Source organism: Pipistrellus kuhlii, unplaced genomic scaffold (assembly GCF_014108245.1).
Source record: "Pipistrellus kuhlii isolate mPipKuh1 unplaced genomic scaffold, mPipKuh1.p scaffold_m20_p_8, whole genome shotgun sequence".
NCBI lineage: Eukaryota > Metazoa > Chordata > Mammalia > Chiroptera > Vespertilionidae > Pipistrellus > Pipistrellus kuhlii.
In genome coordinates this window covers 950,826-973,594 of record NW_023425584.1, presented here as the reverse complement: position 1 = coordinate 973,594, position 22,769 = coordinate 950,826, and the positions used below count along the sequence as shown (strand labels likewise).

Below are 22,769 nucleotides of genomic sequence, written 5' to 3'. Positions count from 1 at the left end.
CATGTTTAACAGCCGTTTATGGAATGTGTAACATACTTAGGGTATGCCGACCGACCGTGTCCTCAAAGTCCGTCATGCAATAATACAGAGTTCTTTGTTTCAACAGAGCTTATGTTTACTGGAAATAACACATCTCAAACGCCATGTATAAGTGTGCATGTGTGTGGACGTGTGTGGACACATGCGTGCACGTGTATGGATGGCTACATGCATGGATGCTGCAGGAAGGTATGTCAGGGTGACCGGTGAAAACTTTGGGGGAAAAACCCCTCCGGGATACCGCTCTGTGTGTGTCCGGGGTCCCGCCCCCAGCTGCCCGGGACAGGAAGTCTCAGACTGGCCAGCGGAGGGGGCTCTGCCGGGAGGGGTCCCCACACGGAGCGCCTCTCGTGTACAGCACATCGGGCCTGACTGCCTGCGGCCTCGGGAACCAGCGCGTCCCTCCTGCGGGCGGCCGGGCAGCCTGTCCCTCCGCCTCGGGCTCTAACCACCTTACAGTGCTCCCTCCGAGTCTCCACGGCGAACCTGCAGCCTAAGCCGTGGTGCTCTTTAGTCCGAGACTTCTCCTCTGCTACGGGGGTCAAAGTGCACCCGGGGAGGAGCAACAAGGGTGTGCTCCCAGCTCAAGCGTTCTGGGAGCCAGGCTGGCAGACTCAGGGTCCCCCCAACCCCCCCAGGCTGGCAGACCCCAGGAATCCCCCCAGGCTGGCAGACCCCAGGCCCCCCAGGCTGGCAGACCCCAGGAATCCCCCCAGGCTGGCAGACCCCAGGAATCCCCCCAGGCTGGCAGACCCCAGGAATCCCCCCAGGCTGGCAGACCCCAAGAATCCCCCCAGGCTGGCAGACTCAGGGTCCCCCCCCCCCCCCAGGCTGGCAGACCCCAAGAATCCCCCCAGGCTGGCAGACCCCAGGCCCCCCAGGCTGGCAGACCCCAGGAATCCCCCCAGGCTGGCAGACCCCAGGAATCCCCCCAGGCTGGCAGACCCCAGGGTGCCCTGGGGCTCAGGAATGAGTCTGGGTGCACCTGGGGCCTGAGTCCACTCCCCCTTCCCGCTCCCCATCCCTGTGGGCGGCCCCCTGCCCCTCGGCTGTGCAGTCAGCATTTGATTGCGGTCCCTACCGGGCCAGGGGGCTGAGGAGTGTTTAACCAGCACACTGTGTATGTGAACCCCGGTGCACGGCCTTCCTGTCCCTATTCTCCAAAAGCCTGCTGGTTTTGTTGGGCTCACAGACCTGGTCACGCCCCTCCTGCCACAGAGGGAAACTGAGGCCCAGGGCCCGCCCGGCTTCGTGCGGGGCGGGGCTCTTGAGGCGCCTGAGGAGCCTCTGTGCAGCCACGTCTGCGTGTCCGCGATAACGCCGTCTCAGCGCGAAGAGAAACTAATTAATTTTCATCAAAAGCGCCGCATAAAACACCAGACGCCGAGCAGTGAGTTAAAGCTAATGAGGGGTGTTGGGCCGGAAGCAGACTGACTTCAGTTAATTCGGAGGAGAAAGTGCCCGCCCAGCGCGCAGGTGACGGGATTTCGGCATTTTCTCCACAATAAGAGCTTCTTAAAAGCCAGCCGGAGACGAAGTTAATAAATCACGTCCCATCGCGGTCCGGAGGCCGTCGGAGCCGGGACGAGGGGACCGGAGCGTGGGGCAGGCTCTGCTGCAGGGCGGGGGGCAGGCTGCGGGCGCCCACTCCTGTCCGTGGCCGCCCTGGCCCCCACCCCGAGGCTGTGCCCTGAGGGAGGAGGGGTGCGAGCAGAGGAGGGGCACGGGAGCTGCCACCTTTCCTGTAACTCACTCCTGTGTCTCCGTCTGGCCGGGCCTCCACGTGCCATCACCACGCACGCCCTCGTGGCTGGTCGGTCACCGGCCCTGGCTGGCGGGGGGCTGGGGCCTGGGCGCTCGGAGCTCAGGGCCGACGCGGGCCCTGACACCCGGGAGAGCAGGATGTGTCCTCAATGACGCCGCTCCCCGCGGCAGAGGGCGCGGCCTACTGCAGGCCCCGGCCTCCACAGGCGGCACCAACGCCTGTGGTCTCCTCTGCCAGGGCCTCGGGCACCACTGGGCTGCTGGGCCCAGGATGGAGCCGCTGGGCAGGGCACACCGGATCCACTGGACAGCCACTCCTGACCCGACCTCCCCCACACGGACAGCCTCTGGACCACCCGGGAATGGCCTGCGGCCGGGGGAGGTGAGGCGCTGCCTGCCAGGCCCGCAGACCCCGGCGGGCACAGACACGAGGGCCGCGCGGAAGGGGTGCCGGCCGGGGCAGGGGGCTGTGAGGGCCGTCTGGGCGCGGCTCCTCCCACGCACCGGGCGGGGGTCACCCTCCCGGCGTGTCCCGGAGGCCCCGAGCCCTCGGGAGTCTCTGGAGCCCCCCACCCCGACGTGCCTCAGCTGTTCCTGGGCCCCGCGCCCAGAGAGTCTGGTCGGTCTGGGTGATGCTGCCGCTGTGGTCCCTGAGCCCCTCTGGGAGGCAGTCACCCAGAGCCAGTCACCGGAGCCCGAGAGCCGCTTCCCTCCCGGTGCCCGAAGCCGCCCCTGGCGAGCTCCCCGGTGACGCCGGAGCGGGACCGCGCGCTGAGCTGGGCTGCGACTACGCGTGACGGTCACCGGGGCCTCTGACCGGCTGTGGCGGGGTGGTTTCCATGGCGCCGGTAGAAAACAGCGTCCCACGTCCCCTTTATCTCCTGTCACTTCTCCTAAGGCTCGTCCCATACGCTGGCCTGGCCTCTTTCAAACGGGAGTCTGCCCTGGGCGGCCTGGTCTCCTCTCCCTCCCCCCTCCCTGTCCTACGGCATCCCCCCACTCTGCGCGCCCCTCACCGCCTCTCACGCACAGGGGCTTTATGTATTTTTGTCTCTTGTCGCCCATAAAACCATTCTGAACACTATACACCCCTCATATATTTTAAGCCTGCATTTCAGCACTTACTTTTAATTTCTAGTGTATTTTAAATAAAACTTCAGATCGCTCTTTTAAATGCATCCAAAGGGACTTAGGTACCATTTGCTACCCACTGTCATTCCAATAAAAATCTCCTTTGTAATTCCTGGATATTTCCCTTTATTCCTTTTCCTCCTGCAGAATTTTATTTACTACAACATACATTATCCTTGAAAGTTTTTCATCACTGTTACAACTTCTCTCTACAAGAAAGAAGAGATATTTCATTTTTTTTTTCCTTCAAATTCCTGTGATCCTAAAACTCTAAATGTTAAAAAATTCTGGGTTGGGTCTATATGATAATAAAGAGGGAATATGCTAATTGACCCTCACATCTTTGCAAAGATCGTGGCACCCACAGCCAATAAGGAGGGCATATGCTAATTGACTGCCTTGCCCTCAAAGATGGTGGCCCCCTCAGCCCTGCCAGGGTGGCAGGGGTCCTCCTTCCGGAGCATCTGAGTGGGTGGGGGGGCCCAGCATGAGAAATTCATGCGACAGTCCCACAGTCCCCTCGTGTGCCCCCAACACCGGCGGCTCCCGGCACAGGCACTGGACACTCCAAAGTGAACAGGCGGAGACACGCGGGGGGCAGGGAGGGCGTGTCCCCAAGGCGCCTGCTCCCTGCGCCGACCCCGGCCTCATCTCCAGGCACAGAGCTCGGCAATGCGGCCTGCGCCACGCCCACTGAGCGGCAGGCGGCTCTAAAGGGCGATTGGCTGGAATCTCTTCAGATCCTTCAGAAATGCCGGCTGGTGGGTTTGAAACAGTCAGCATCTCACGCCTCACCATCACGTGTTTGGAAACTTGCCTGGCATGCTTCGGTGGTTAAGCATCGACCCATGAACCAGCAGGTCACGGTTCGATTCCCAGTCTGGGCACAGGACCGTGTTGGGAGCTCCATCCCCAGTGGGGAGCGTGCAGGAGGCAGCCGATCCACGGTTCTCTCTCATCAGTGATCTTACCTCTGTCCCCCTCTTCCTTTCTCCATGAAATCAGTAACAATACATAAATAAATGAAAACTTCATTTATTGTCATCTAATTCCTCTTCATCGTTTGCTTCCTTCCCACCAGCTTCCAGGGCAGCCAGAACGCTCAGCTGCTGAGCGGTGAGGGTTGGACGCTCCAGGCCACAGGTGCTGGGCCACGTGCAGGATTCCCCGGGGGCCGGGGACAGCCCATCACTCACGAGGCGCCCGGTACCGCGCGGGGCCCTGGAGCCACTGCACTTCCACGAGGCCGGCCCTGCAGGGCACGGTGACAGGAAACGAGAGGGGGCCTCGCCAGGCCGAGGGAAGTTAATTATAGACAAACCCCCAGGGTTTCATTCCCAGGACTTTCCCGCCCGACCAGGTCCCCACCGCCCGGCTCCCTGCTGCCATCTCCTCACCCGAGGGCGATTTATCTTCGTTAACTGAGAACTGCCTGTGAGATCTGTGGTTCCTCAGAAACGCTGGCCGGCAGGTTTTAAATAGTCATCCATCTTGTTTGGTGGCTCTTCCTGTCGCCCACCCGGAAGCCAGGGGGTCTGAGTCTGCACACCTGCACCTAGTGCTGGATTCAGCACTAAAGGGAACCAGCGGGAGCGGCGGCGGAGACGGGCCCTCTGTCTCCGGGCCCGGACTCTGGCGACCAGGGCCGCCTGCAGCCGCGCTGGCAGAGCCCTGGCTCGCGGGAAGGGAGCAAGTCATGTTTGGGGTTTTCTGCGAACTTATGAGGACTTCTGGACTTCCGAGGTTTTCAAAACAGAACTTTCAGCGAGAAATGCACAGCTGCTGAATCCAGGATGCCCACAGGTGGGTCTCCTAAAACTGAAAACGAGGCTGTTTCCTCAGCCCCTCACTCCTCACAGGTTCCCGCCGGTAAAAAAGCAGAGGCCACGGAAGGGGCCGGAAGGCAGGGTTTTCTCCTGAGATGTGAGATAAGTTCGCAACCTCCTCACCTGTCTCTTTCTACACGTTCCACCTGGTGCCAGTGAAAAGATAAAAATATACCCGGGGATGAAATGCAAGGAGTTAATTATAATATTTATGAGCTGCTTTCAATATACTCCTTGGTTGGAGCAGAAACTGAAATTATTGGAAGAATTTGCATGTTCCAATTATCTCCCGCAGGGCGCCGTGTTAGCATGGCAACCTGCCCGCCGGCCTCGGCAGAGCCGCCGCCTCGGTAGGGAGGCCTGGGCGCCGGCTGCCTCCGGACTCGGCGGTGTCACAGAGTGTCTGTGCGTCCCACACACTGAGCCAACGCCCTGGTTCTGACTCACAGCTCCACCTGTCTGATCTATGGCTGCCCTGCTCTGCACATTCCCCCTTAGTGCTGGATCCAACCTGCTGGACGGGATAATGGTCAAACCTGAAAATCATTAAAGTAATTACAATCTACTATATGTGATAATGCAATTTCCACCCTTTCCGATCGATATTGGAAAAGCCTTGATAAATCACGCCCGTCGCTCTTATGGAGGGTCCTTCCGGGGCAGAGCTCCGTCCACGCCTGGAGCTCGGACTCAGTCCTTCCGAGGGATCTGTCCGCCTGGCGGCGGCGGCCGGCCACCGGGAGCCCTGCCAGGAACGCGGGCACGGGAGGCGCTCAGGCAGTTCCCGGGCGCTGCCCCAGGGCCTGCCACCAATGCCCCTCAGCCAACTCTCCTGCAAGCCTCGTGACCCTCCAGGACCACAGGCAGCACACACCGATCCTGTCCCACGTGCGGAAGCCCCTTCCAGAAGCCAGCCCTCCGCGGTGCTCCTGAGAGAGCCGGCCCGAAGGGCAGACCGGCCCGTTCCATCCCTCCGGACGACGTGACGCCACAGTGTGCGGTTTGCCACGGCCCCTTCCTGACTGCTCCTCCTCCACAGCGTCATCCCCGATGCCCCCGGGCAGCCTGTGCTGCAGGGCGGTGCCCCCGCGCCTGCCTCCTCGTTCCGGTGCTCGCTGGGGGTCACCGTCCTCCCCCGCCCTCTGTAGCAGGGCTCCTGGAGCCTTTTGGAGGCCACGCTTTTGAACTCCGCTTCCTCACACGAACACGTGCTCACGGAAGCGGAACACGCAACTGCGATTTGCGAGCATTCTCCACCCGATTCAGTTAAATCAGGTACAACAAACGATCAGCTAATGGTGCTTAAGAAATACTGCTAATTTGATCATGATTATATTCGTGTAAATATTTTCTCACGGGTTTTACTACTAACGAGAGGAACATAACCTGCGCCCAATCTGGTCTCCGATACGATTCACCCACTCAGCCCCTCTGAGCCAGAGGAGTTGTGCACTGAGACAGTCCCCAGGACAGCGAACGAAAGCCAGGTATGTCCTCCTCCTCCAGACACACAAGGCCTTGCGTTTGGAATGACGAGGTCCGTGCTCAGTTCCTGCCTCTCACGCCAGGGACAGCAACCACGGGCCTCGGTCAGTGTCAGTCGCCCCCGCCCCCGGCCCTGGCAGGAGACCCCGGCAGAGCCCCCCGACAGCAGCTGCTCACTGAACCCGTTCCGGAAGGCCCCGGGCTGCACTCACGGGCCACGCTCAGGTGGACGGGCGGGCTGGTCCTGTTCTCGCCGCTCCTCTCGTTGACGGCCTGCACGTAGTACGCCCCCGCGTCGCTGGCGGTCGCCGCCAGGATCACCAGCTGATTCTCCAGCGTGATGGCTCTGCCAGAGAAGGGACAGCGTCAGGCCCTGAGCAACGCCTACCTGCAAGACACCGCGCCCCAGGAGGCCCTGTACGGGACGTCCCGAGGTGCTTGAAGGTCATAGGCCCGGGAAGGCAGACACCCACCCGCAGCTCGACGTTAGGGACACGGGCGAGGCCTCTGGGCCCAGCTGGGCGCTCCTGCGGGGTCCGAGCCCCCGGCACTCAGCCCACCTCTGTCCCGGCCCAGCTGGGAGGAAGACACTGTCTGGGACGTACGTGTCCAGGCTGTGTGAGGACGCAGAGGCTCCTGGGAGCTTATAGCAGAACAGCCGGCCCGGCCTGCGCTGCCCCTGGTTGAGCATCGACCTCTGAACCAGGAGGTCACGGCTCCACTCCCAGTCAGGGCATGTGCCCAGGTGGTGGGCTTGATCACCAGTAGTGGGTGTGCAGGAGGCAGCCACTCAGTGATTCTCTCTCATCATTGATGTTTCTCTTTCTCCCCCCTCTCCCTCCTCTCTGAAATCAATAAAAAATACATTAAAAAACAAACACACACACCAAGCCAGAAGAATGCCAGAAAAGCTGGCCTTTCTCCCTTGGGGGCTGTTTGACCTAAGCCTTCACGTGGGGTCTGACCCCCAGGCCCGGACCCCGCACACGAGCAGACGGTGATTGTCCACCTGCAGCCGGCCTCCCGGGCTTCTGGGCACCATGCCAGATGGATGGGGAGGGAAAGCTGCAGTGGGCACGGCTCTCCCAGAACCACAACTCCAGGACCATGCCTTCCCCTGCACCCACCTCCTAGAGGCAAGCTTCCTGCATCATCCCAGAACCTTCTACATCCAACCGTGAAAAGGATCGGGGAGACACGTGACCCGCCCACCCTCTCATCAGAAATGAGAACACCGAGGCTCAGAGAGGTTAAGTTGTTTGTCCAAGGCAGCACAGCAAGGGAGCAATACCGGAGGGAGGACTAGGTCCTCTCACTTGTGCACAGTGCTCTGCCCCCCGCACCACACACAGACGCTCACCAGGTCACCATTTGCACCAAGAGAAAGCGCGGCCGGCATGGCTCAGTGGCTGAGCATCAACCTATGAACGAGGAGGTCACAGGCGATTCCCGGTCAGGGCCCAGGCCCGGGTGTGGCTCCATCCCAGGTAGGGGGCGGGCAGGAGGCAGCCCATCAATGATTCTCTCTCATCACTGATGTTTTTCTCTCTCTCCCTTCCTCTCTGAAACCAAGAAAAATATATTATAAATACATACACACCTCTCAGGAGGAATTTTAGTGAAACCCTCTTTTCCTTTTGGAAAGCTTGTTAAAAACAAGTCCTTGGTTTTTGTTCATCATATAAAATTATCTTACGGAGTTATTGCTTGTTCAGGCTTTCTGCTGGATATATTACCGTTTGAGGTCTCTATGATCAACTTACCTCATTTCTCATTTAAGAAAATTTCCCTATTAGGAAGTTTTCAATTTTTAGTCCCATAAAAACACTTTTTAAAGTTTTACGGTAATATTTATGACTCCTTTATAGATTCCTTTAGAGAACCATAAAAATTATTCCATTTCACATTAGTATAGGTTACCCTGGCACCTAACGTTAAAAGCGAATATTTATTACACATGAAGTTACCCATTTAATAGCACTATTTAAAAACGGTAACTTTTTGCTTTAACATCTGATTTGTGCCAGCGTGATTTCAAGTATGCCTATTACTTCTCAGAATGATTCTCCAAAAATGCTCATCACTCTGAATATTACATGGCATTGCTTCAAGGGAACTGAAAAATAAAAAAGTGCATTAAGAATAATAATACTAAAATTTTCACTTATCATCGTTTACATCTTTAAGCTCTTTTCTTTTAGTTTTTCATTTCTGTACCAGTTTAAGTAAGAACTCATGAGGAAAACTTATCTCCTGCCATAAACATACAACAAAAATGCCGGCACTTCGGAGAACATCTGTAACAATAAAAGGGCAACATGCTAATTAGACCGATGTCTTCCGGAGTCCCTCCCGAGGAAGCTGGGCGGGGGGGCCAGCCCGCTCCCGGCTCCCAGTGCCAGCCGGAAGCCGGGGCTGGACGCAGGGGAAGGAAGCCTACTGTACGATGTTAGTGCCTCGGGCCTCTAGTTAGATTAGTAAGGATCCATCCCCCAGGAGATGTACCGTCTCCCTGACCCCCTCTCTCCTGTTAAAAACCCGATTTTCAATGACAACGAAGATGTCTGACCACGTGCGGCTTCACTTCAGATTCTGGCCGCTGTGGCCGCGCCGTCCCCGCGGGGACACGGGAAAGGCAGCGCCCCGAGCCCTCTCCCCGCAGACCTGCGCTGGCCGGCCACCCTCCCCGGTGCCAGCGGGGAGGGCACCGCCCGCTCCCAGCACCAGTCCCACCTGCCCCTGCCCCTGCTCAGACACCGGGGGAGCGGGCGGGGGCCCCAGGGAAGGCCAGGCGTGGGGGACAGGCCTTCTCGCTCTGCTGGGCGCCAGCCGGGAGAGGGGCTGTCCCAGGGGCTGCTGGGAGCCCCTCCACGGGAGCCCCGAGGGGAGGCAGTGCCAACGGAGGCGGGAGGAGGGACAGGATTTGAGTCAGACGGAACGAGAGCCAGCAGAGAGCCCGCGGTGAGGAAGCCGGTGTGGACCCCGGCCGCGCCCTCCGTCCGCTCAGAGCTCAGTGAGAACAGGGGCTCCCGAGGCTGGCGCTACGCCCACCGCCTGCTCCAAGTCTCCCCGTTTCCCACCGCAGTGCAGTGCGGGGACCGGCCCGTCCCGGCTCATCATGGTGGTCCCTCCCTCCGGCCAGGGACTCACAGAAGCCCTGCAGCCTGTGCCCTTGGCGGGTGCCCGGGGCCCTCCTCTTCTGGGCGGCACCCCTGACGGAAAGGCAGGCCCTCCGCTCCCCGGGGACCCGGCTCCCTCTCCCTCTCCCGCCCACGGACAAGGAAGCTGATGTCAGGGACAGCACAGTGAGAACAGGCAGCGCCTGGGTCCTTGACCTTGACCCCTGACAGTGCCATGGGCCACCCCGCTCCTCTTCCCGCCCCTGACTTCCTGTGCCACATGCCAGCGTCCTTCATTCCGGGTGAACTTGCTTATGGCCGGGTTTCTGTTACCAGAAGTGAGAGCTTCCTGACAGGACTCCAAGCAGCACCGGCAGTGCCAGCCCCCGGGGGGAAGCAATAAAGACGTGTTACACACACATGTCAAAGCACGTGTGTGCTCTGTGCATAGGAACAGTGTTACACACATGTCTCGGCATGTGTGTGTAACATGCTGTGTGAACCAGCATCCTCTGTGCATAGGGATAGTATTACACACATGCTTCAACAAGTGTGTGTAACATGCGTGTGAACAGTGGTGAGCCGGCATCCTCTGTGCATAGGAACAGCATTACACACATGCTTTAACATGTGTGTATGTGACATATCATGTGAACAGTGGTGAGCCGGCATGCTCTGTGCATAGGAACAGTATTACACACGTGCTTTGACATGTGTGTGTAACACGCGTGTGAACTGGGGAGCGCTCAGTGGGGAGCGGAGACGTTTTGTTTTGACTTGTGTGCTGTAAACTACTCTCCGCAATAAACAAGCGTCCCTCCGGCCTCAGTGCCCATTCTCACGGGGAGCGCCGGGCGCCCCACAATGAGGGCAGCCGCTCAGCTCCCCGGAAACGTGAGCATTAAAGCCCCCACAGCGAGCCCGGGGTGCGCCCGGCATCAAAGCGCCGACTCCACACACTGACTCCAATCACGCCGGCTCCCTGGAAGGCTGTAACAGAAAGCCGGAGAGAGTTCCCTGCCTTTGACTTTATTAAAATACACGCCTGCATGGTTTTCTGTAAACCTTTCTTAGTCTCCCATCTTAATTCCAAGGTTCAGAAGGAGATCTTATCACTGTCTTCTAACTCAACGGTTTGGTGATAAAGAAAACAGGGAAAATAGATGCAAGACCGAGTCCACCGTGGACAGACGTGGCTCAGCTCAGGAACGCGGGCGGGAGGCGGCAGGAAGCGGTTGCCGGCCGTCCCCTGCCCGGAGGCGCCGGCTCCCCGGGGCGCTGTCGGCGTCCCCCCCAGGCGCCCGGCGTGCCCAGGGCGGGAGGACTGGTTCCGAGGGGCCTCTCCAGGCTCCTGGTTTCTCACCCGGTCCTCCCGCCGCTTTCCTGAGGCCGTGAGCAGAGGGAGGGTCCCCACTTCAGAGAAGACGGACCGCAGAGGAGGTGCTGGGGCCTTCGGCCGCGGGCACTGAGGGACGAGAACCAGGGAAGGGGGCTCTGCCTGTGGCAGGGGGGTGGGGGCGTCCGGCTGGGAGGTCCACGGTGAGCTCCATGCCACACGCAGCAGCTGCTCTCAGAGGTATGACCCCGGCACCAGTTCCACGCGCACCGGGTTCATGGTGGGTGGAAGCAGCCGGGTGAGCACCCAGACCAGGAAGGGAAGTCAGGGCACATGTTCAGCTGATGCCATGGAAACAGAACCAAGTTCATCAGCCACCTGAGTCCCAGGCCTGGCTCAGGCGGAAGGACACACCCAGGGCCAGGTGCACATGGCCACGCCCCCTGGGGCCTGGATCTGGAGAATTATAAATTCCCCGAGAACAACAGGAACTGCTGGAATGACATTCCCTTAGGAGTGGCAGTGGGCCCACAACGGGCACTTGGGGGGCACCCCCCCACCCCATGCTGCCCACGCCTGGCTTTCGGAAGAGGCACATTTCTTTGATTATCAGGAAGTATTCTGATCTTTGACACTTTTAACACAAGCCAGGACGGTGGCCGGTCATGTACACACGGATGAACAGAGGAGGATGGGAATCCAGTGGAAGGTTCGGTGACATAAGAACTCAGCTCCTTCATTAGGACGTGTAATTGGGTCTGTGGTTTTCCTCCTGCGAGTACTGAAGCAACTTTGGATTCGTTTCAGTGGATAATCAAGTACATTTAAAAAACCAGGGCAGAAACGTGCAGAACAGTCGTTTCTGAGCCCCGGAGGAAGACACCCACTTACAACACGCTCTGTTTAATCAGAGCTGGAACGGCTGGTCCGAGGCCGGGCTGCCCGCCGCCTCGGGGTCCAGGCCTCTCGGTTAAGGGGGTTCCAGGCGGGTGACCAGGCGGCGTGCACCCTGCCGGCACCCTCCCGGGGACAGCTGCGCCGAGGAGCCGGGCGGCACGGGGCTGACTCCGGCCGCGGAGGCATGGACGGCGGTCCCCGTCGCCGGAGGAGGAGCTGGCTGACCGTGGGCGCGGGTGTGGACGGCGTCAGAGCTGGGAGGGAGAATCTGAAGCCAAGTCCTCAAACCTCCAACCAGCAGGGAGGATGCCGAGCTGAGCTGACGGGTGGGATGCGGGCGCCGGTACCTCCACCTGGTCCGTCCCGCTCCGGGCCGAGGCAGAGCTGCTGGGTCTCACCGCCTTCGGGGGGCGAGAGCCGGTGCAGGAGCCCCTGCCGGGCTTCATGTCTGCTCAGAGCCGCCCTGTGCACAGGCATCACGGCGCCTGTGGGTGCGGACATGTGCCAGTGGGGTCCGGGCGGAACCGGAGCGGCCCTGCCTCCCCCCTCAGGCCGGCTCCCGGTCCTCCCTGGGAGCCAGGGTGACGGCACGGCCACCAAAAGGACCCTTTTAAAATGGAAGGGAGCCCAAACCGGTGTGGCTCAGTGGATAGAGCGTCGGCCTGCGGACTGGAGGGTCCCAGGTTTGATTCCGGTCAAGGGCATGTACCTTGGTTGCAGGCACATTCCCAGTGGGGGGTGCAGGAGGCAGCTGATTGATCTCATCAATGTTTTAGCTCTCTACCCTTCTCCCTTCCTCTCTGTAAAAAATCAATAAAATATATTGAAAAAAATAAAATGGAAGGGAGAGCGAGAGTGAGAGAAACATCCATGAGGAGAGAATCATGGCTCGGCTGCCTCCTGCCAGTCCCACCCTGGGGACAACCCGGGCGTGTGCCCTGACCGGGAATCAAGCCGTGACCTCCTGCTCCACAGGCCGATGCTCCACGGAGCCCCCGGCGGGCGGGGAAGGACCTGCGTGGGGGCACACCGGGAGGAGGGGGAGCGCAGTGAGCTCAGGGTCCTCGAACCCGAACCCGGCTCCTCCTCACCGGGAGGCATCACTGTCCTCTCGCTAACCGTCCAGTCCTTCCAGGTTCGCTGCGCCGGTGTCCCCGCATCAGACACCGCCGGGCCCGGGCGGTCGGACGGAAGCCGTGAGCGATTTTGCCGCCGCCGAGAACAGGCCACCAGCTCAGGAGCGGGGCGGGGACGGAGCAGAGGGGGCCGGCGCCCACCCCACAGGCAACCCGCACGGCCCCGCGTCCTGGGCGGACCCAGCCCTCCCCGGAGAGCTGTGCGGGGGCAGGGAGAGAAATGAGCCCCCTATGGCACCCAGCTCCCCGGGGCCTTGAGGGAGGAGAGATGTCTGCGCTGAGCCGGCGCCCTGTCTGCCCGGTCTGAAGCGGTTGGCCTGTTCACACGCGTCCGGGCCTTTGGCGTTTAATGGCGGCTCCGGAGCCGGCGGAGCGGGCCGCCCGCACAGAACCCGCCAGACGGAGCCCACGTTTGGGCGACAAATAGCAAGCCCAGCTCTGCTCCTGCCAAAACATTTTTTTTTTTTTTTAAAGGAAACAAGACTGTAAAAAGCGTGTGGGACACACGTGTTTCGTTGGGTCTTTATGTCCTGGGAGAGCGGGACTCCGGGGTGTAAACCCACTCACACCAGACAGCACTGCCCGGGACAGGGAGGTCCCTCTGCCTCTGAGGTCCTCCAGAGCAGCGACGAGTCTGAATAAGGCATTTGTATAAAATAAAAACAGAGCACCCCTCAGCCCCACGCTGAGCGTGGCCGTGGCCAAGGACAGTTTCCCCGATTTTTATTTTTGTTAACCCCCCCCCAGGATGTTTTCCCATCGATTTTTAGGGAGAGTGGAAGGGAGGGGGAGAGGCAGAGGGAAACATCGGTGTGAGAGAAACACACGATGGGCTGCCTCCTGCATGTGCTCCGTCCAGGGCCCGGGCTGGGGAGGAGCCTGCAGAGGTACGTGCCCTGGAGTGGAATCGAACCCAGGACCCTTTGGTCTGCAGGCCTGCGCTCTATCCACTGAGCCACACTGGCCAGGGCTAGTTTCCCCAAATTGAAGGAGTAGCAAGACCAGGGCAGCTGCTGAGCTGGCGGGTCCGAGAGCCTGGTGAGCAGCTCTGGCCACTGGGTCCCTCACCCCAGGGTGGGGTGGGGTGGGGTGGTGTAGGGTGGGTGGGAGGGGCCCGGGCACGGCCTTCTCCATGGAGCGGGTGGAGCCAGGGAAGCCACAGCTGGCGAGGCTCCTGGACCAGTCCCTCCTGTAGTGCCAGGCTCCAGGCGGTGCCATCTGCAGGGCCATGCCCCGCACAGGACCCCGCACAGGGAGCGCCTCTGGGAGCACGGGCGGCAGGCGCTGGACTGCAGTCGGACAGCCCTTCCCTCTCGGCTCAGCTCAGCCAGGTCCTCTCTGCAGGAACCGGTGCCCACAGAGGGCCTGCCCCCCGGCTCTCTGACCACCGAGGCCAGCGGTGCCCGCCGAGCCGACCAGACTCAGCACCACAGCTGCTCTGCGCCAACACCGGGCCTTCAAATGGGCCTGGAAAAGCGGGCTCCCGAACTCCAGGAGAGCGCCCCCCCGAGGCCAAACGCCCCAACACCCAGGGTGACAGTTCACCTCGAGAGAAATGCGGCCTGTGAACTGCCCTCCTGCTGGGACCACAGTCCATGGGAAGGGGAAGTGCAGGCTCCACCTCATCAGACGCCCATTGTTGCCCTGCTCACACCCGGCTCCGCCCTGCTCACACCCACTCTGACCTGCTCACACCCAGCTGGGCCCTGCTCACACCCGCTCTGCCCTACTCACACCCGCTCCGCCCTGCTCACACCCGCTCCGCCCTGCTCACACCCGCTCCGCCCTGCTCACACCCAGCTGAGCCCTGCTCACACCCGCTCCTCCCTGCTCACACCCGCTCCGCCCTGCTCATACCCAGCTGGGCCCTGCTCACACCCGCTCTGCCCTACTCACACCCGCTCCGCCCTGCTCACACCCAGCTGGGCCCTGCTCACACCCGCTCCGCCCTGCTCACACCCGCTCCTCCCTGCTCACACCCAGCTCCGCCCTGCTCACACCCAGCTGGGCCCTGCTCACACCCGCTCCGCCCTGCTCACACCCGCTCCTCCCTGCTCACACCCGGCTCCGCCCTGCTCACACCTGGATGGGCCCTCTCACACCCAGCTGGGCCCTGCTCATACCCGCTCCGCCCTGCTCACACCCGCTCCGCTCTGTTCATACCCAGATGGGCCCTGCTCACACCCGGCTCCGCCCTGCTCACACCCGGATGGGCCCTGCTCACACCCGCTCTGCCCTACTCACACCCGCTCCGTCCTGCTCACACCCGGCTCCGCCCTGCTCACACCCGGATGGGCCCTGCTCACACCCGCTCCGCTCTGCTCACACCCAGTTCCGTCCTGCTCACACCCAGCTCCGCCCTGCTCACACCCGGCTCCGCCCTGCTCATACCCGGATGGGCCCTGCTCACACCCTCTCCACCGTCCTCGCCGTGGGACAGGACTGACGTGGCGAGCCCTGGGCTCCGTGCGCTGTGCCGCCTCTGGTCCTCCTGGCGAGGGGTGGGCAGGACAGGACAGGATGGCGATCCCTGCGTGGGGGGCAGCCCTGAGGCCCCTGCTGTGCACTCAGAGCACCCGCTTAGCCCTCCTCTGTTTGGGGAGGATAACGGCTCCCCTCTCTCAGCGTTGGCACCGGAATCGCATGAAACAATTTCTAGAAACTGGGTGGCATGGTGGTGAGCTACTGCTGTCGTGCCCATTTTACAGGCAGGAAACTGAGGCTGGGAGAGGAGAGTAACTTTTCAAAGGAAGCTGAAGAATCAGGAACCTAATTCACTTCCCTCCACGCCCCCCCCCCACAGTCCTTTCTCCGCAGGCCCCGCCCCTAACTGTGCACCTCCCCTCTGCCCAGCCCAGCAGGCGGGATGCCAGGCCGGTGCTGGGGCAAACCTGAGCCACAGTGGGTGTCTGGGCCTCGGCCTCTACCTCCGTCTGTTCTCTGTCTCTCTCTGTCCCTCTCCGTATCCACGTCTCTCCCCCGTCCTCCCCTCTCCCGGGACCCTCGTCTGGTTCGCTCCCTGTGGCTGACGCAGCGGCTGCCTGCGGCTCTGGGGAGCTGGAGGCGCGGCGAGGGGGCAGCGCGGTGGCCGTGCGGGTCTGACGACCTCGCCCCTGTGACCGCACCAGGAGGCACCTGCCACAGCAGCCGGAGCCGGCGGGCCGGGCTCCCTCCCTGTCCGGGGGCCCAGCGCCGCGCTGGCCGCGTGAGGAATGGCCTCCGCCAGCCGCGCCCGCGCGCCTGGGAGGCAGGACTGGCGGGGGCCGGCGTGGAGATTAGCACAACAGCTTTCCCTCCGGAGGGAGAAAATCATGCTTTTCTCCGAACTCTGACTCGGGCCTTCCGGGAAAAGCGGGTAATAGCTCGTGTGAGGCTGGATGTGTCCGCCCTGGGCTCGCGGGGCGGTGGCCTGCCCCGCACGCCATCAGTAACAGAGGCCGCTGGGGAACGGAGGGGATATTGGAGCCATTATTAACCCGACAGGGTACGGGCCAGCGACCATCGCTCACGGAGCCTGGACACCCTGGAAGAAAAAGGAGAAAAACGGGGCAGGACGGAGAAAGGGGTACCCGCGACTCCGCCCAGCCCCTTCCCGCCGCGGCCAGGGCCTGCGGCTCAGCCCCGGACAAACAGCGGTGGCACCTGCCCTGGCGCTCAGAGCCCGCTCCGGTCCTCGGGTCCTCGCCGCCTGATCCGGCCTCTTAGGGCTGCCACGGCGGGGCACCAACCCCAGCCCCAAGGACCACCAGGAGCCGAGCCAGAGCCAGGCAGTCTGCGCGGAACAGAATAAAGGCCACACCCACCCGCTGCCAGAGCCACGCCCACCCGCCACCAGAGCCACACCCTCCATGCCAGAGCCACGCCCACCCCGCCAGAGCCACGCCCACCCACTGCCAGAGCCACACCCTCCCTGCCAGAGCCACGCCCACCCCAGAGCCATGCTCACCCACCGCCAGAGCCACACCAACCCTGCCAAAGCCACGCCTACCCTCTGCCAGAGCCACGCCCACCCCACCAGAGCCACACCCTCCATGCCAGAGCCACGCCCACCCTCTGCCAGAGCCACGCCCACCCACTGCCAGAGCCACACCCTCCATGCCAGAGCCACGCCCACCCTGTGCCAGAGCCACGCCCACATGCTGCCAGAGCCACGCCCACCCCCAGAGCCACACCCACCCAGAGCCACGCGCAGGGAAAGAGGAGGCTGAGGCGGAGAAGCCGCACCTTCTGGGAGGGAGGCCACACAGGTGAACGCCTGGGGTCCTCGCGGCCCAGCTCTTAGCCCCGGGCCAGCGTGTGAACCCCCTCAGGCCGGCAGGACAGTGGCCCCCAAAGCCGGCCACGGCCTCCCCCGGAACCGTGAACACGCTGTCACGTGGCCGAGGGACCCGGCGGTGAGACGCAGCTGAGCGTCTCCAGATGGGGCAGATCTCGCATTCCTGGGCGGGTCCTCAGGATCATACGGTTCTTTTACTCTATTATTTTATTTTTTTATTGACTTCGGAGAGGAAGGGAGAGGGGGAGATAGAAACATCAATGATGAGATCCACCCACACAACCTGGGCCTGTGCCCTGACCGGGAACCAAGCCACGACCTCCTGGTTCACAGGCTGATGCTCAACCCCTGCCATGCCCGCCGGGTGATCACAAAGGTCCTTGAAGCCGGAGGAGGCAGGGCAGTCAGCCAGCGAGAGGGTCAGGGAGGCTTCTCAGCTGCCATATTTGAGGGGGGGTTTGCGCTCAGCGTCCATGGCAATGGCTCGCTGGGCTGGCTCCAGCCCCGAGGCCAGACGGTGCTCTCTCTGCAGCTGCACAGCGGAGCCGTGCGCGGGGGACCTGGCTGCGGAGGGCCTGGCAGGACACGTCCTGCATCCCGCGGGAAGGGAACCAGCAAAGACGAGGGCCTATGAGGGCGAACGACTCTTACCAGCCAGAGAGCTAAGCGTTGCCACCAGCACCGGCAGATGTGACGTAAGCAGCAAGAAGGCAGCTCGGTGCACCAGGCCTGACGCCGGGTCAGGACGGCCGATGTGAGGGGCCGCATGCTGCACGGCTCCACGCCCCCCACATTGTTAGAGCGACAAACTACAGCGATGGGAACAGCAGAGGCAGGGATGGGGGGTGGGGGGGGAGAGGGAGGCCTGCAGGGACGGCTCCCAGCCCCCTCTCCGCTTTGGTCGGGCTGGGTGACCAGACCTGGGGCGGAGGTGGGGATGAAAGAGATGGGGTGCTGACTGAGACGGACACGCTACAATGGAAATAATAAATAAATTATGTGCAAGGTGCTATTAGAACTCAAAATGTACGGCGGAGGGTCACTCAGTGCGCTTCAAAAAAATTAAAAAAGATTCAACCATTCAGCAGACTCTGAGGGTCACAGAAGAGGAATCCATGCTTTTAATTATAACCCTGGAGTGATATTGAAAGAGAATAAATTATATGCGCTCTGCTCCGAGAGAAAAGTAGAGACATATTAGAAAAGTTTTCATTAAAGCCGCCACAAAGGGAAGAAAGGTTACGGCGATAAAAGATTGCTCTCGGCTATTAAACAAAGGCCCGTAATATGAAGTGGCTAATTATACAATAACCTCAGAGCTGAAAGCAGCGTGTCTTATTGTGTCTTCACGTCTGGCTCCCGGGGCGCCTCCCCGACGTTGCTCAGCTTGCGATGGGGTGGCCTCCGCGCGAACCCACAGCAAGTGGAAACATCACAGGTTGAAAACGCCCTTTCCGCTGCGCTGTGGAGTGTGGGCTGCTGATCCGCAGGGCCTGCCTGGGGCCGGGGGTCACTGACACCGTCCTGCATCGCATATCAAAGCCCAGGAAAAGGTCACAACTCAAAATCTGAATAGTGTTCCTACCCGGGGTGACTCACGTTCATACCATCAGGAAGTAAAAAAAAAAATCACAAGTCACTCCATCACATGTCAAGGACCATCTATCTGCATATAAAACCCTAAGAATGGTTCAACTGGTGGCTATGACATGTACTGACCACCAGGGGGCAGACGCTCTGACCTGTAGGCCAGCTTGCTGCTGGGGTCTGGCAGATCAGGACTGGGTGAGATGGGGCGGACACCCCCTGGAGCGCTCCCACCGTCCCTCCTTGGTCCCAACCGTGCACCGGTGGGGTCCCCCGGCCTGGCCTGAGCCTCTCACAATCCAGGGCCCCTTGAGGGTTGTCGCCAAGGCAAGCCGAGGACCCCTGTCCCCCTCCCCGTGCATAAATCTGTGCCCGGGCCTCTAGCAGTAAATAAAGGGCATTTGCTAAAAACTGCATTTCACTGTGCAAATATCCGAGTTTGGAATATTTCGTCGGGCTAGGAGGAACAAAGGGGTCGATAAGAAAGCTAAAGGGAGCTGGCTCAGCCTGGCCGGCGCGGCTCAGTGGTGGAGCGTTGACCCGTGAACCAGGAGGTCACGGTTCGATTCCTGGTCGGGGCCCTGGTTGTGGGCTCGATCCCCAGTGTGGGACGTGCAGGAGGCAGACGATCAATATTTCTCTCTCCTCATTGATGTTTCTGTCTCTCTTTCCCTCTCCCTTCCTCTCTGACATCAATAAAAATGTATTTAAACAATTCTAAAGGGAGTTAGCCAGAACCAAGAGCTGTGATGGGGCAGGCCTGCTGGTCCACGCTGTTGGGGCTTTAATGAAGAACCTCAGAGGGTGAGGGGACTTGCTCCTGCGATGCGGGGTGAGGCGTGTGTGTGGGAGAGGCACCGCGGGGACCTCGGCGTGCAGCTGGCTCTCTGAGTCACCTGTGGTGAGCTCAGTGGGCAGTGCTGCCCTGCAGAAAGACAGGAGCCCTGCTCCGCAGAGAAGAGCACGTCCACGCAGCCGGAACGAAGGAGCAGGGACGGCACAGCAGATGCCACGCTGGCTCAGCGTGCACAGAAGGAGAGACTTCGTAAAAAAAATAAAATCTGAAAACAGAGTTGCTACGTTCCCACTGAGATTAGACCTTCAGCCGGAAGCTGCGGACACAGTTCCCGGAGCGGCAGCAGGACGCGCTCCCTGAGGCTGCTCGCCTCGCGGGCCGGGGGCCGGGGTGCTGGGCCCGGCCCGCCGTCTCTCACCGAGCACGCCCGGGGCACTGCATCCCCCGGAAGGGAAGGGGTTCAGGGTTCAGTGGTTCTGGGAAAGATGTTTGTTCGTCTCACACACGGCGCAGGCACCCACACTGCAGGGCCGTCATGCATTTCAGGACGGACCCAAGCGCAGACGGCTCCCGCGCTGCCCTTTGGAAGAACGCGCGCTCGGGCGGCGGGTGGGAAAGGCTGGGCCCCATCTGTAAGCTCAGAACAGATGGTCTAGTGCAGCGGTCGGCAAACTGAGGCTCCCGAGCCACATGCAGCTCTTTGGCCCCTGAGGGTGGCTCTTCCACAAAACACCACGGCCTGGGCGAGCCTGTGTTGAAGAAGTGGCGTTAGGAGAAGTTTAAGTTTAAAGAATTTGGCTCTCCGAAGGAACGTCAGTCGTTGTGCTGCTGATATTTGGCTCTGCGGACTGATGAGTTTGCCGACCCCTGGGCTAAGGTGTGGGGCAGGGAGAGGCTGGGAGGGGTCTCGCAGGAGTAAGGAGGGGGCGGGAGCAGAGAATTCTTGGGCCATGAAGCAGCACTTCTGTCCAGATTTAGTTGTAACATTTCACAAAATGCTCAGGAACATTCCAATTACACGTCCTGAAAAGGGGAACATTTTTCAAGTTTGAGGAATAAAAAAGTAATAAACCCCCAAAATTGTTTTTAAGAAACAGAATGAAAACGAAGGACTCATCCTCATGGTTACCTAGCGGGGTGAGATCCACACCATTACAAACAGTCACCGAATAGCAGAGAAGGGAGGGAGGGAAGACTCGCTCTTTTACAGAAGAATTCGCGTTAATAAACGCAGAAGCAGTGAGCGAAATGGAGGATCCCCCTGGAAGCCCACAGGAGCCGCTGTGGCAGGCACGGTCTGCCTGTGAGCGACAGACGGCGAGCAGAACTGTGAGGAGACAGACAGAGTGTCTGTCTAACCTCCGGGTCCCCACTCAACCTTCACAGAGGCCCGGGGCTTGTAACGCACGGGCCCGCCGCTCCAGCAGGTGGCGCTCACCCGCCCTGCGTGTGGGCGGGGCTCAGACTGAGTGGAGGACAGGAGGGAAGAGGGGGGCAGAGCTGTCTGACCAGTGGCTGACCCCCCTTCCTCACCCCCAGACCCAGGGAGGGAGGCTTCTGTCACTGTCACCAGGGACACTGATGCCGGGGGGTGGGGGTGGGGGTGGGGGGCTCGGGGTGGCCCTCCCGTATGAGATGAGAAGTTGACCTTTTCCGGGTTCTTCCCCCAAACCTGTAACCTCAGCCTCATCCTGAGAAAACCTTCCACAGGACAAACTGCGGGCACTTTACAGAACCACTGGCCAGTGCCCGTCAGGAGCAGGAGGCCACGGAGAGGCCACGGAGGATCGGAAACGCCACTGGTGGAGACGCAGCAGACGTGACAACCGAAGGCCAGGTGGGGCCTTGGACTGGATTCTGGGGCAGAAAAAGGAATCGGGGAACATGAACAGCTCTGATTCGGTTAACAGCCGCAGTGAGCGAAATGGAGGATCCCCCTGGAAGCCCACAGGAGCCCACATGCTGATGTCCTAGTTCTGATGGCGCATAGTTACACATGTGGACGTCACATTGGTGGAAACGGGGTGAGGGAAGACCAGCACTTACAGCTCCTTCATAACTAAATCATTCCAAAGAAGTGTCTCCAAGTGAGCGGAACAGAAACAACAGACCGGTGACGTCTGTACAGGACGGGCCTCCAGGCAGACCTGGCACATGGAATGATTAACACAAAGTACAGGGAGAGCTACACGCCAGCCGTCCAGAAAACCACGCCGAGGGCCTTCCCACAGCCACGCAAAGGGCCTTCCGGCGGAAACGAAATTACGGAAGAAGACTTCATGAATTATGGCAGACACATCATGGGATATGACACAAGCATGTAAAAGAATGAGTTAGAGCTATACCAGGCGAGTTCAGCGGTGTTTTGGTAGGTATTGTTGAGTATGAAAAACAAGACATAGAAAGGCATGTAAAATGTGATCCAATTAAAAAACAATGGCAATAAAAATCACCTGTGTGATGTGTGCGTCTGTGCATCTGTGTGTATGTGTGCGTGTGCGTGCGTGCGCGCACATGCTACATGGGACTACATGTATACGTAAGTAATACAAATACGTAAGAAAAGAAACACCTTGGGGCCTTGGGCTGGGCGAAGAGAGAGAAGGGAAGAGATGGGAAGAAAGCAAAAACAAAACAAAAACCGATAAACTTTTAAAAAGATGCATAAGATCACATTCATGCACATGTAAAATTATGTGTGTGAAGATATGATTGAAGACATTCCATTGTCAGAAGTAAGCATTATAAAACAAAAATAAAACGTGGGCAAGCACATACCTAAGTGCTGATGCAAATGAACTTCCCGGATACAACACCTGGGTAATCAGTAACCGAGGGACAGATTAATGCACTGACTACCCCACATTCATAGTGTGAGTTCACGCGGACTCGGAGAGGCAGACTGGCGGAGACGGATAAAACAAACACGCGCTCATTAAAGATTGAAGAGAGTCAGGCACACTGGGAAGTGCTCAGCGCTCCTCCAGCCGCAGGGAAGCAAACAGCAGCCCCGAGTGCTGGTCCCGGGCAGTCCGGGCGCTCAGGGAGCCTCGGCTCCCGGGGACGGGAGGAGTGGGGCGCTGGCTGGTGTGGGTGTGGGTGTGGGTGTGGGTGAGAGGATCAGACGGACCCGCTCCCTGCTGGCTGTCTTTCGGCTCCGTTTCCTGCGAAGGAACCAGCACGCAGGCCGGAGCGTGGCTCCAGGCGGCGCTGAGCCCACCCCTCCGTGCCATGACCGTGCGGGTTGAGGAACTTGCTTGCGGCCGGAGCCTCTGCCTTGGAGCCGGCCATCGGCGGGAGTGGGCCCACTTGCAGCCTCTCCAAGCGCCACCGCCACTCTCAGGCCCCATGCTCTCCGTGCTCTCCGCTGGCTCACC

General features: G+C 60.3%; 1 protein-coding gene across 1 annotated transcript in view; it reads right to left on the bottom strand.

Moving 5' to 3' along the window:
- The window catches only part of SDK1 (sidekick cell adhesion molecule 1), a 435,892-nt gene that overhangs the window by 119,847 nt on the left and 293,276 nt on the right, over positions 1-22,769 (bottom strand). Inside the window, 1 exon segment of the mRNA XM_036424227.2 lies at positions 6,458-6,591. Within this exon segment, the coding sequence (XP_036280120.2) occupies positions 6,458-6,591 (134 nt within the window).